This window comes from Crinia signifera, chromosome 9 (assembly GCF_055691185.1).
Source record: "Crinia signifera chromosome 9, ASM5569118v1, whole genome shotgun sequence".
In the NCBI taxonomy this organism is placed as follows: Eukaryota; Metazoa; Chordata; class Amphibia; order Anura; family Myobatrachidae; genus Crinia; species Crinia signifera.
The window spans coordinates 147,481,747-147,495,268 of NC_139225.1; the positions used below are offsets into that span (position 1 = coordinate 147,481,747).

The 13,522-nt window shown below is 42.2% G+C and overlaps 1 protein-coding gene across 5 annotated transcripts in view; it reads left to right on the forward strand.

The window, feature by feature from the left end:
* Window positions 1-13,522, forward strand: part of LOC146036265 (antigen peptide transporter 2-like) — a 52,083-nt gene that overhangs the window by 31,257 nt on the left and 7,304 nt on the right. For 4 of the 5 annotated variants that reach the window (XM_083160156.1, XM_083160157.1, XM_083160155.1 and 1 more), the window contains exons 7-9: window positions 641-769; window positions 8,719-8,907; window positions 10,400-10,573. In XM_083160156.1, the coding sequence (XP_083016282.1) occupies window positions 641-769; window positions 8,719-8,907; window positions 10,400-10,573 (492 nt within the window). The remainder of the gene's footprint in view (window positions 1-640; window positions 770-8,718; window positions 8,908-10,399; window positions 10,574-13,522) is intronic. The other variant, XM_083160159.1, reaches the window with a different exon arrangement.

Consider the following 13,522-nt stretch of genomic DNA (forward strand, 5'->3'; position numbering starts at 1 on the left):
AAAAGTCAATAATAATATAGTGATAATAAACAGTATAAATATATATAACAGTATACAAAGCCTCAGCGAACTATTGTTTTCTTTAAAAAAGGGAATAGGGGCAGTACTGCCCGGATAACAGTGAAAGAAGTTAAAAGGGCTCAGATATATATATATATATATATATATATATATATATATATATAACATTATTTTATTACAATAAAATAAGAACAAAATATGTATTTAAAAACAATAAGAAGAGGTAGAATCAATAAATACTTAAGTGCTTATCTTTTAGGGAGGTGGGAGGCTAGGATCACTCAACGCGTTTCGTCCTGTCTGACTTAATCAGGGGTCAAATAACCCTGAAAAGTTGATGGCCATGGACTAAATTTGAAATAAATAGTCCAGTTTTTTCACCTGCTACAAGACTCCTAGTGCCACTTCTTCACTTGGTTATATTCGGGAGGACCGTCATCCTCACCTAAGGAGGCACAGGAGCAATTTCACCACCGCAAGGTTGACAGCGCTAAGCCCTGAGTGACGGGTCCATACCTCACTATATATATATATATATATATATATATATATATATATATATATATATATATTTATATATTTATTTTTATTTTTTTTATAATGTGTCTCTTTTCGGTAGATCATAAACCTGGGAATTCAGGTCCTAATTTTGTGGCTTGGGCACAATCTAATCAAGAGCGGAGCGATGAGCAGTGGGGAGATGGTGTCATTCATCCTATACCAGATGCAGTCAGGAGACTATTTACGGGTGAGAAACAGAACTCGTTGCGCTCGTCCTAGTCAGTGCTGCATAATGAGGATATTGATTAACTCACCTAGTTCTGCTACTTTTCAGTTTTGGACAGGATACTGCTTAATACTTTATTAGATGCGACCATCATTTGTTAAAACAAATGTTGCTTTGCCAGAGTGGGCCCTGGAGATATAACATAAATGTCCTGGAGGCCTCCAGGAGAGGGACATGTTGCTGTCTGAGAGAAGACCGTGGAGCTCTGTGGGAAAAGACCATGCCTATATCTCCTAGAGAAAGCCATTGAACTCTACCTGGAATAGTCATTGAGGAAACTAATATTTCTTCTGTGTGAAAGGGTCAACCTGGTTCAAAATCCCTTTGTGTTTTGACCCGTGTTGACCCTTTCATTCAAATAAAGGACCCGTGTTGAACAGCAAATTACCTGGTAGAAATGTTTGACCCGTTCATTTGCCTTTCTATATGAAAGGGGTACTAGTGAGAGCCCAGAGCTCTCCCAGGGATGGTCATGGATGACGCCATCTGAGAGAAGACCATATAGCTCTCTGATAAAAGACCATGCATATCTCCCAGAGAGAGCCCAGAGCTCTACCAGGGATTGTCATGGAGGACGCTATCTGAGAGAAGATCATATAACTCTCTGATAAAAGACCATGTATATCTCCAATAGAGAGCCCAGATCTCTACCAGCTATGGTCATTGAGGACGCTATCTGAGAGAAGACCATATAGATCTCTGATAAAAGACCATGTTTATCTCCCAGAGAGAGCCCAGAGCTCTCACAGTGATGATAAAGGAGGACGCTATCTAAGAGAAGACCATATAGATCTCTGATAAAAGACCATGTATATCTCCCAGAGAGAGCACAGAGCTCTACCAGGGATGGTCATGGAGGACGCTATCTGAGAGAAGACCATATAGATCTCTGATAAAAGACCATGTTTATCTCCCAAAGAGAGCCCAGAGCTCTCACAGTGATGATAAAGGAGGACGCTATCTAAGAGAAGACCATATAGATCTCTGATAAAAGACCATGTATATCTCCCAGAGAGAGCACAGAGCTCTACCAGGGATGGTCATGGAGGACGCTATCTGAGAGAAGACCACATAAAATACCATATATATCTCCCAGATAGAGCCCAGAGCTCTATCAGTGATGGTTATGGAGTACCCTATCTGAGAGAAGACCATATAGCTCTCTGATAAAAGACCATGTATATCTCCCAGAGAGAGACCAATGATGATCGTGGAGGTCCCTCAGAGTAACCTCAAAATCCCTATCTGCATTTTATAGGATTAATTACAACAATGCTTAATTTCTTTTTTTGTACTTTAATTATATTTTGCTGTAATTCTCATCCTTTATATTGACAGCGGCGTTTCATGTAAATGAGGAATCAGTTTGACCACTGAACTGAAAAAAATAATTGCTGATCCATTGTAGTGTCATTGAGATGTACTAAGCCTGGGAGAGAGTAAGGTGGATGGAGATGTATCTTTCTCCCAGGATTAGTACATGCACCCCATAATAAGGCCACCTTATACGGTATGTTGGGGTAATATGTAGTCTTTATACTCAGTCCCTAGGTACTATATATATAGTATATATGTATATGCTCCAGACCATTCCTTATTTCCTTTCTGAATACTTTGTGTATATGAGATGATGCCTGTACAGTATGTGATCGTTTTAGTTCATTAAGTCTAGAAGTGTGTGGACTGTGGGGGAGAACTTTCATACCCTGAAGCGATAAAGTGGACGGTGTAGAGTTTTATTTTAGGGATCATATATCTCTCTTATCCCAATAAGGGTTATTGAGATTGAAATATTATATAAAATATATTTATTATATCTGGTATTGATATAATAACATATATATTTGACATCTGCAATTATATTCTAATAGACCTTACAATACAATATGCAGAGTACTTGTCATAATTTGATTCCCCAAATATGAGAGTTCGAGACTTGTAATTTTAGCTCCAATTGGAGGATTTTATTTATAGGCAAAACAAACCATACAGAATAGATTAACACAGTGATTGTTGTATATGCTATTATATATATATTTATATATACGCCTCCTTGCTTATATTACCTAAAACAACATTAAACAATTGACAGACTTAAGACTGCTATAAAACTAACATAAATTGTAGACTTCAGTATTCCATAACTTTATCAACAACTGAACATTTATATCTACCATGATTACTCACTCACTCCAGCCCATCGCTTCTAGGTTCCGTTCCTCTCTCCTGCTCGTGGCTCACATCTCTCCTCCTGACTCACTGAATGGGTTTCTTGCTGACTGTCCGTGTGTCTGTGAGTCTGTGAGTGTATGTCTACTCTATCTCTCTCCTTATATCCCAAATACGCAGAATGAAGTTCCCTGTTCTCATGACGTTATTGAATTTATGGATGCTAATGGTGACAGGGTCTCCTGCTTGTCTGGACTCTAGTGGTAATCTCCTTTGCGAGATCTCCTGTTCTGGTCTCTCCCTGTGCATCAATCTATTTTACACTCTTGTTGTCAAAATACACAATAGTGTCCTGTCTGTCCTGCAAAGTAACTTGGATGATGTACTAGCAGCTACATTCTCCAGATGGCTGGGATCTGGCCTATAGTGTCTACATTGCTTACTCCTTACAGCACAGATTACCTAAATACAAATATTGCTACATTCTGTAAACATTTAAATGACATACATATTCAATTTATAGCTACATTACTTTATAGTATCAAAATAATATTCAATTTCTATGCAAACAAAATTATATATGGTAACAGTCCCCCGCTTGTGACCATGAGAAATTATTTTGATTGGTCACACAGTAAATTACCATAATTGCTTCATATATATTTTCAAACATTCTTTTCCCAACTCTCCTAACCATACATTAACCATTAGTGTGAAATATCCTAACTTAATTAACCTGATTTACCCTATAATAACTAAATTTGACCAGGGACAGAGGTTATTTATATTCAGTATTCATGAGGAAAATATTTTCATTGCTACAGACAGTTATATGCCACGCCGCAGCTTGCCTTGTAGATCTTGTTTGGTCGATGTGTGAGGACACTTTCCTTGTGCGGTTGCTCACAGTGATTTCCTGGCTGAGGGCTGTCACCTGTGTGGGTTGCAGTTCTTGGAGACACTTTACATTTGCAGTATGGTGGACGTAGAAGTAGAATTCTTCTTAGACACTTTACATTTGCAGTATGGTGGACGTAGAAGTAGAATTCTTCATAGAGGCTGTTGACTTGCTTGAAATGTTGCTTTACATGTATAGAGGCTGTTGACTTGCTTGAAATGTTGCTTTACTTGTGTGGCCCTTGGAGTGCTGTGGTCTTGATAAATTTCTTCACCACAGTTTTGCAAAACACGGGGCCTTCGATAAGCCTCATTAATGCAGTCCTTAGCGAGTTTGCTTTGTATTTCCTTTACGATTATCGCTGTGATCGTGACAAGTGTCCTTGTGCGTCCTTTAAGATTATCGCGCTGCAATCATGATAAGTGTCCATGTCTCTCTTTAACCCCAACCTCGTTATGTTGAACAAAACAGTTTGTGACGTTGAATACAGCAGTTGAAACTTTAACCAAGTATTTTTCCTTTACTTGTTGATAAGATCATTTATCTTCAGGCATTGGCAGGTAAATGTCTGGGGTAGATTGTAAAGGATCCACTCCGTCTATACTAAATTTCCTCACTGAATAACAATTTACCATTCAGTCTCTGATCTCTTATCTACCTTCCTATATACTATCTTATCTTAAACTAAATTAACCCTTCACCAACTAAATCCAATAACTAACAATAATATTTTGATTTGACATACCTATGACAACATCCTATCAATACATATTTTGATTTAACGTATCTATGACAACATCCTATCAATACAACAAATGACTATGATTTTGCTTCAAACAAATATTAGATATCTGTTAAGAATGGGTTTGACTATATCTGATTCCTTCCAGTGTTGTGTGATATGCAGCCATGTGCATATACAATAACTACAATATTCTATCTATGCTATTGTTCATTCTCTTAGACTTGGTTAAGTCTGTATTAAGAGATTGGTCCATCTCAACAACTAACAAAACGTTTCTCTTTTACAATTTGATGTAAGGCATACCATTCTTTGTCTGATATTTAAATTAGTTTGAAGCTTTTTAAGAAGGAAGCGTATATATAATCAGCATATACTCATATGAAGAATATGAAGAAAAAATAAAATATTTACAAGGTATATACAATGACATAAGAATGAAGATCATATGTGTGAATTGATCGGCAATTAAAAATGTATGTACAAAAGGATTCTGCATACTTGGTGGTGAGAATGATACACACTGTAAATGGAATGTGCATGTATCACAGTGTCCTGACAAACAAACAAACAATGATTGCTGTAGTGAGGGGGTTAATGAACTTCTGAAGAAGAGAAAAGGGGATTTTGTCCATGTGTCCAGAAAACAAATAATAGTTGCTGTATTTAAACCTTTTTCTTCTCTGAAGGACCGAAAAAAGAAAAAGAAACTATTAAAAAAAAAGTCCTTTGATTTTTGTCCATGTGACAGTTTTTGGATTCTCCTTAGATGACAAACACAAGCTGTGCTTGGTACTGGCTCTTTGCATAATTGCAGCAATAAAAGGGTTAATAGAACTTGTTCTTTGGTGTGAAATGGAGCTTTGTTTAAAACTTTGTGTCCATCAGTATTGAAGCTGCTGTGTAGAACTTGTAACCTAAAATTGAAACAAAAAGAAATACAATTACTATTATTGCTATTTACAAACTGGTGTGACAATGCTGCTATATCTTTTGTGCTATCTACTGGTCCAACATTGCTGGCCAGGTTTTCTGGTTTGTACCATTTCTCTCCTCTATGTAATAGTATATGTCACTGACAACATAAACTATGCTGCAGGTATGATGCAGGTTACATTTAATCTGGATCTTGTATCCATTTAAACATGTGGCAGTTTCTTACACCACCCAATAACTAGATTTAATCTATAAAGTAAATGAACAATACTCCCTGTTGTCATTGCCAGGATGCATCTTTTCTCGATTTGCTTTTGGTGGTCCTGCGAGTTTCTTCAGTCTGGAAACTTGGAGCTTCTGAAAAATATACTTGTGTGGCGAAAAACTGGTTAAATATGCTTGGTATGACTCGGGGGCTTCATGTTTGACCAAACCTAAAATAAAATGGTTAGGACTCCAGGACATATAAACATTCTCATCCTGGTGATGCTTTTTAGCATTCCTGTACTTCTGTGTTGTGTTCACAGATTGACACTCTGCATGTGGTCTCTCTAAGAGACTGTGGACATTACTAGATGTCGCTGGGTGCAGTGTGGGGGAGGCAAAGGTATTGTTACTTTGGGAGTTAACATGCACTCCTAAATTCATGCCATTGCTCAGCTCAAACATATTTGATGCTGAATACATTTGCTCTTTTAATTCTGTGACAACTTTACCTACAATTGGAGTGTGTGTATACAAGGTTATTGCCAGTTCCCTTTTCCCTGAGGGCAACACAATTTCTTTTGTCACAATAGGGACTATGAGTGTGGATTTTGCAGAATCACTCTCCTTATTGTACTGATCTCCCCCCTTAATCAAAACAGTGCAGGGGACATCTCTCATTGCTCCTGCTTTATTTGCAGTAATATTACGTTCTCTCTCTATTACAGAGCCCTGATTAGCATCTGTGACCATTTCAGACTTTGTAGTCTGTTTGTGAATGAGCCCTTCTGTGGTCTCATCCCTGCTCCTAACACCTTTGCTGGGTGCTTCTGTGATCCCTTCATGAGAGATCTGGGCAGTTTGTTCACAATCTGCCAGAAAATTTACTTTTGTCTCAGAATTCTTCTGAGTACACTTCTTAACCTTTAGGGATTTTAAGAAGGAATTCACATTTGCATTCATTTTAAGGCATGCCCTCTTGAGGCGTGACCCTGATTTCTCTTTACATTCCTGCTTAACTTCTAAAGTCGCTGCTCTGTGCATTTTCCTAAATGTTACAGCAACTCTTTGCATTTTCAACATTGTGCTTATTTTACAATACTGTATTTATACTTTTGTACACAAGATATCCTCCCAATGAGAGTGTCCGGATTCTCAAAGTTAACTCTAATATCTGGTACTAATTATCATTTATTTGGAAATGCTTATTTCCACTGTTTATTTATTCTAGGCCTTTACAATTATGAAGTGCCTATTTAGTAACATACCCCACTGTGATCTTGCAATGTGTCAGCAGGCTAACATGCCCTTGTGCTGAGCCTAGTAAATGTAGTATTAGTTAAAAATGTTTCTGAATAATGCCATATTATCAATATCTAAGCGTGCACTCCCAGATACTGGTAACAATGGAATATCAGTTCTGTTTCACCAATACGTTATTCTAGGTCTACAAACAATGCAAGATAAAAATACACAATAGTATTACGTTTTCCTAGATACATCCTCACTGTGATTCTGTAGGTTAGGTAGCCAGCTTCACGCATCTGCTACTCCTTATAAATATTATAATCATACAATCAGATACCAAAATTCACAAGTCCCTTCGTGGTCGCCATTGTAGAGTTTTATTTTAGGGATCATATATCTCTCTTATCCCAATAAGGGTTATTGAGATTGAAATATTATATAAAATATATTTATTATATCTGGTATTGATATAATAACATATATATTTGACATCTGCAATTATATTCTAATAGACCTTACAATACAATATGCAGAGTACTTGTCATAATTTGATTCCCCAAATATGAGAGTTCGAGACTTGTAATTTTAGCTCCAATTGGAGGATTTTATTTATAGGCAAAACAAACCATACAGAATAGATTAACACAGTGATTGTTGTATATGCTATTATATATATATTTATATATACGCCTCCTTGCTTATATTACCTAAAACAACATTAAACAATTGACAGACTTAAGACTGCTATAAAACTAACATAAATTGTAGACTTCAGTATTCCATAACTTTATCAACAACTGAACATTTATATCTACCATGATTACTCACTCACTCCAGCCCATCGCTTCTAGGTTCCGTTCCTCTCTCCTGCTCGTGGCTCACATCTCTCCTCCTGACTCACTGAATGGGTTTCTTGCTGACTGTCCGTGTGTCTGTGAGTCTGTGAGTGTATGTCTACTCTATCTCTCTCCTTATATCCCAAATACGCAGAATGAAGTTCCCTGTTCTCATGACGTTATTGAATTTATGGATGCTAATGGTGACAGGGTCTCCTGCTTGTCTGGACTCTAGTGGTAATCTCCTTTGCGAGATCTCCTGTTCTGGTCTCTCCCTGTGCATCAATCTATTTTACACTCTTGTTGTCAAAATACACAATAGTGTCCTGTCTGTCCTGCAAAGTAACTTGGATGATGTACTAGCAGCTACATTCTCCAGATGGCTGGGATCTGGCCTATAGTGTCTACATTGCTTACTCCTTACAGCACAGATTACCTAAATACAAATATTGCTACATTCTGTAAACATTTAAATGACATACATATTCAATTTATAGCTACATTACTTTATAGTATCAAAATAATATTCAATTTCTATGCAAACAAAATTATATATGGTAACAACGGTTTAGGCCGGCTCGGTGCAGGCTGAATTCGCTCCTCCTGATGATTGTTGGGGTTTGGGGATGTGCAAGCCTCTGGAGCGAACGGTGGGCAGGGTTGGATGCAGGGGACTGCCAAGTGTTTTATCGGCACGCCCATAGAAACACTGGGCGTACCCCTGCTAACACAGGAGTAACGATGGCTGCTTGGGGTGGGTGGCTGACGTCACATGACAGCGCCCACCACCATTTTGGCCATCTTCGATGGCAAGCAATTTTTTTCATTACATTAATATACATTACCTCCCTCCGACTCTTCCATGTTCCCCTCTTAGTCCCTGGTGCACATGCTCAGTGAGATAACCCATTCAGCCGGCGCTGCCAGCAAAGTCTTCCAGTACCTGGACCGGGAGCCGATGGTCTCCACATCTGGTTCTCTCTGTCCTGATGACCTACGTGGCGAATTTGAGTTCCGGGACGTGACATTTTCCTACCCCTCCGACCCAGGCACCACCACCCTGAAGGTGAGTGTAACTGCTGCTGCGTGCCATCTCGACCAGGAGGAGGATTGGACATGATTTAACCATGGGCCCGATTCAGACCTGTTAGAACGACTGCACATGCGCACACTTCCTAGTCTTCCTGTCTATCAACTTGCGAACGGAGGTAATCGCTGGATGATCAGAGTAATCGCTGGATTTTGATGCTAAAACTGTTCGCATGTGCAGTCATTCGATAATTGGTCGCCGTGCAGATTCTCACAGCTGCGATCTGGTCCGAATAACCCCCTCTGTAACAAGCAGTAGCTGTAGTATAGTCTAATGTGTGTGTTTGACTTACTCAACCCACACCACGAACAGCAACCCAGCACGCTTGCCCCTGCCCCCCCCCCCCCCCCTGTGAAAACACTGGGAGTATTATATAGTATTATATTTATCATTATCCCATTATTAATGTATTTTTGCCTTTTTAAAATAATTTGTAACTATACTTTTAGTAATTGCAGTTATTTGTCAATACAAACCACAAATCACGCACAAGGCATGTGAGCAGCGCTAGAAAATTTAAGACAATAGTTTGAAATTAATTAATAATATTTACAGTCAAAATAGATAAAAGACATATATATAAACATTTACAATAAAAATGCACAAAGAATTACAGTAATATTTTGATAAATATCTTGCCACAGGAAAATTGATGCAGGTGTGGAATTGGCCCGGGAGTGGGGCGGGGGGAGGGAAGGGGGATTGGAGGGGGGATGGGGTTTCTCAGTTGGTCACAGGTAAGTGCACTTTACCGATTTTTGTTGTTGGTGGCTTTTGAGTCCATTGAGATCCACTTTGTAGAATCGATCCTCACTAGTTGTTACGGTACTTGTAGTTACCGTTGGAGGAGAAAGAAATGTAGGCTTCCGCAATGGCTGGTGAGGTGTTTTCCAGTCTGTGCAAGACTTAATTTTACCGGTGATGGTTCAGAATGCGGTGTCCGCCTTGGGAAGTGGAATCTCAGGGGGGGAGGGGCTTCTGCTCACAATAGGCAATGTTCTCCCACTATGCTGGCCAGATGGAAGAGGCCGCTGGGGAGTTTAGGGAGCAGTGTCCGCCACAATATATTGTTCGAGATGGAAAGGGTCTGTGAATAAACGGTCCCCAATGGGCAAAGGGTCCACACTGGTATCCCGGGCGTGATGATTTCAGGTCCAACTGACGCGTTTTGCTGTCAACTGCAGCTTTTAACAGACTTAATTACTTGTGCAATTTTATATATATGTTTTTATCCTTACTCATAAAGTAAACTGTTACATTTATTTCACGTCTGTCCACATTATCTCCTATATCACTACTAAGCATGATTGACATAATACCTTTTAAACACCTCACTAGACAGAGCGCAGCACCAATAATCTGAATTATTGAGCTATAGCTTGTGTTACTCCATTTTGTTTTTTATTCATTGATCTTCGTGATCAATGTTCTGTCTCTTGCTACAATTTCCTTTTCTCACTTCCGGCAGGAGGTCTCGTTCTCCCTTCCCCCCGGCACCGTCACCGCTATCGTTGGCCCCTCTGGAGGTGGTAAGACAACCTGCGTATCGCTGCTGGAGAGATTCTACGAGCCCCAGAGTGGGGAAATCCTGCTGGATGGAAGGCCAATAGCTGACTATAATCATCAGTACCTACATAGCAAGGTAATACTAGGAGGATAAAGAGAACGGTAGTGTGTGGTGCGCAATTCGCAGTAGCTGCCAAGGGGTAGTCACTCCCCTGACAGCAAGTATGAATACATAGAATTTGCCAGCACTGGCTGAATGATATACAAGACGGTTCACAATGATAAATGTAATATCTTAATTCACACAATAAAATAACAATGATCTATAGTTTAAAAATAGCGGTATATATCGCTGAAATGGAATTTAAAACATCAGGATTTTCCAAACTGGGTGAAGGATTTCATATTGCCATTCCCGTGATGATCCACAAATGGGCTCTGAAGAAATTAGGGACAATGGCCCTTATTCTGATTGAGTCGGACGGCTGCGTGTGCGGTCAGACGGCCGATGTTTGGTGTTTGCGCATGTGCAGAGGCGTTTTGTGCGCATGTGCGAACGCCTCGCACGTCCGAACACGGCGTGAGTTCCGTGCAGAAAACGATCTTGTATATCATTCAGCCAGCGCTGGCAACTTCTATTTATCAATACTAGGAGGATGTTGTGTGGTTACTCCAGCTACAATGTAATACCCACAATTGTACCATAGGATACTCATGCCAGTGATACTACCCAGCACTCATACTGCCACCTTACTGCTCACAGGACCCTCACTGCAGGAGTGTGTGATACAGTACAGACGGTCTGCCACCTACCCAGCACTTACACTGCCATGCACTGCCACCTTACTGCTCACAGGACCCTCACTGCAGGAGTGTGTGATACAGTACAGACGGTCTGCCACCTACCCAGCACTCACACTGCCATGCACTGCCACCTCACTGCTCACCAGACACTCACTGCAGGAGTGTGTGATACAGTACAGACTGTCTACCACCTACCTGGCACTCACACTGCCATGCACTGCCACCTCACTGCTCACTGGACACTCACTGCAGGAGTGTGTGATACAGTACAGACTGTCTACCACCTACCTGGCACTCACACTGCCATGCACTGCCACCTCACTGCTCACTGGACACTCACTGCAGGAGTATGAGATACAGTACAGACTGTCTGCCACCTACCTAACACTCACACTGCCATGCACTGCCACCTCACTGCTCACAGGACCCTCACTGCAGGCGTGTGTGATACAGTACAGACGGTCTGCCACCTACCTGGCACTCACACTGCCATGCACTGCCACCTCACTGCTAACCAGACACTCACTGCAGGCGTGTGTGATACAGTACAGACTGTCTGCCACCTACCCAGCACTCACACTGCCATGCACTGCCACCTCACTGCTCACTGGACACTCACTGCAGGAGTGTGTGATACAGTACAGACTGTCTGCCACCTACCCAGCACTCACTCTGCCATGCACTGCCACCTCTCTGCTCACCAGACACTCACTGCAAGAGTGTGTGATACAGTACAGACTGTCTGCCACCTACCCAGCTCTCTCACTGCCATGCACTGCCACCTCACTGCTCACAGGACCCTCACTGCAGGAGTGTGTGATACAGTACAGACTGTCTGCCACCACCTACCCAGCACTCACTCTGATATGCACTGCCACCTCTCTGCTCTCCAGACACTCACTGCAGGAGTATGGTATACATTACAGACTGTCTGCCACCTACCCAGCACTCGCACTCTGCCATGCACTGCCACCTCTCTGCTCACCAGACACTCACTGCAGGAGTATGGGATACATTACAGACTGTCTGCCACCTACCCAGCACTCACTCTGCCATGCACTGCCACCTCTCTGCTCACCGGACACTCACTGCAGAAGTGTGTGGTACAGTACAGACTGTCTGCCACCTACCCAGCACTCACACTGCCATGCACTGCCAGCTCTCTGCTCACCAGACACTCACTGCAGGAGTGTGTGATACAGTACAGACGGTCTGCCACCTACCCAGCACTCACTGCCATGCACTGCCACCTCACTGCTCACAGGACCCTCACTGCAGGAGTGTGTGATACAGTACAGACTGTCTGCCACCTACCCAGCACTCACACTGCCATGCACTGTCACCTCACTGCTTACCAGACACTCACTGCAGGAGTGTGTGATACAGATCAGACTGTCTGCCACCTACCCAGCACTCACACTGCCATGCACTGCCACCTCACCAGACACTCACTGCAGGAGTGTGTGATACAGTACAGACTGTCTGCCACCTACCCAGCACTCACACTGCCATGCACTGCCACCTCACTGCTCACCAGACACTCACTGCAGGAGTATGGGATACAGTACAGACTGTCTGCCACCTACCCAGCACTCACTCTGCCATGCACTGCCACCTCTCTGCTCACCGGACACTCACTGCAGGAGTGTGTGATACAGTACAGACTGTCTGCCACCTACCCAGCACTCACACTGCCATGCATTGCCACCTCTCTGCTCACCAGACACTCACTGCAAGAATATGAGATACATTACAGACTGTCTGCCACCTACCCAGCACTCACTCTGCCATGCACTGCCACCTCTCTGCTCACCGGACACTCACTGCAGGAGTGTGTGATACAGTACAGACTGTCTGCCACCTACCCAGCACACACTGCCATGCACTGCCACCTCTCTTCTCACCGGACCCTCACTGCAGGAGTGTGTGATACAGTACAGACTGTCTGCCACCTACCCAGCACTCGCACTCTGCCATGCACTGCCACCTCTCTGCTCACCGGACACTCACTGCAGGAGTGTGTGATACAGTACAGACTGTCTGCCACCTACCCAGCACTCACACTGCCATGCACTGCCATCTCTCTGCTCACCAGACACTCACTGCAGGAGTGTGTGATACAGTACAGACTGTCTGCCACCTACCCAGCACTCACACTGCCATGCACTGCCACCTCACTGCTCACCGGACCCTCACTGCAGGAGTATGGGATACAGTACAGACTGTCTGCCACCTACCCAGCGCTCACACTGCCATGCACTGCCACCTCACTGCTCACCAG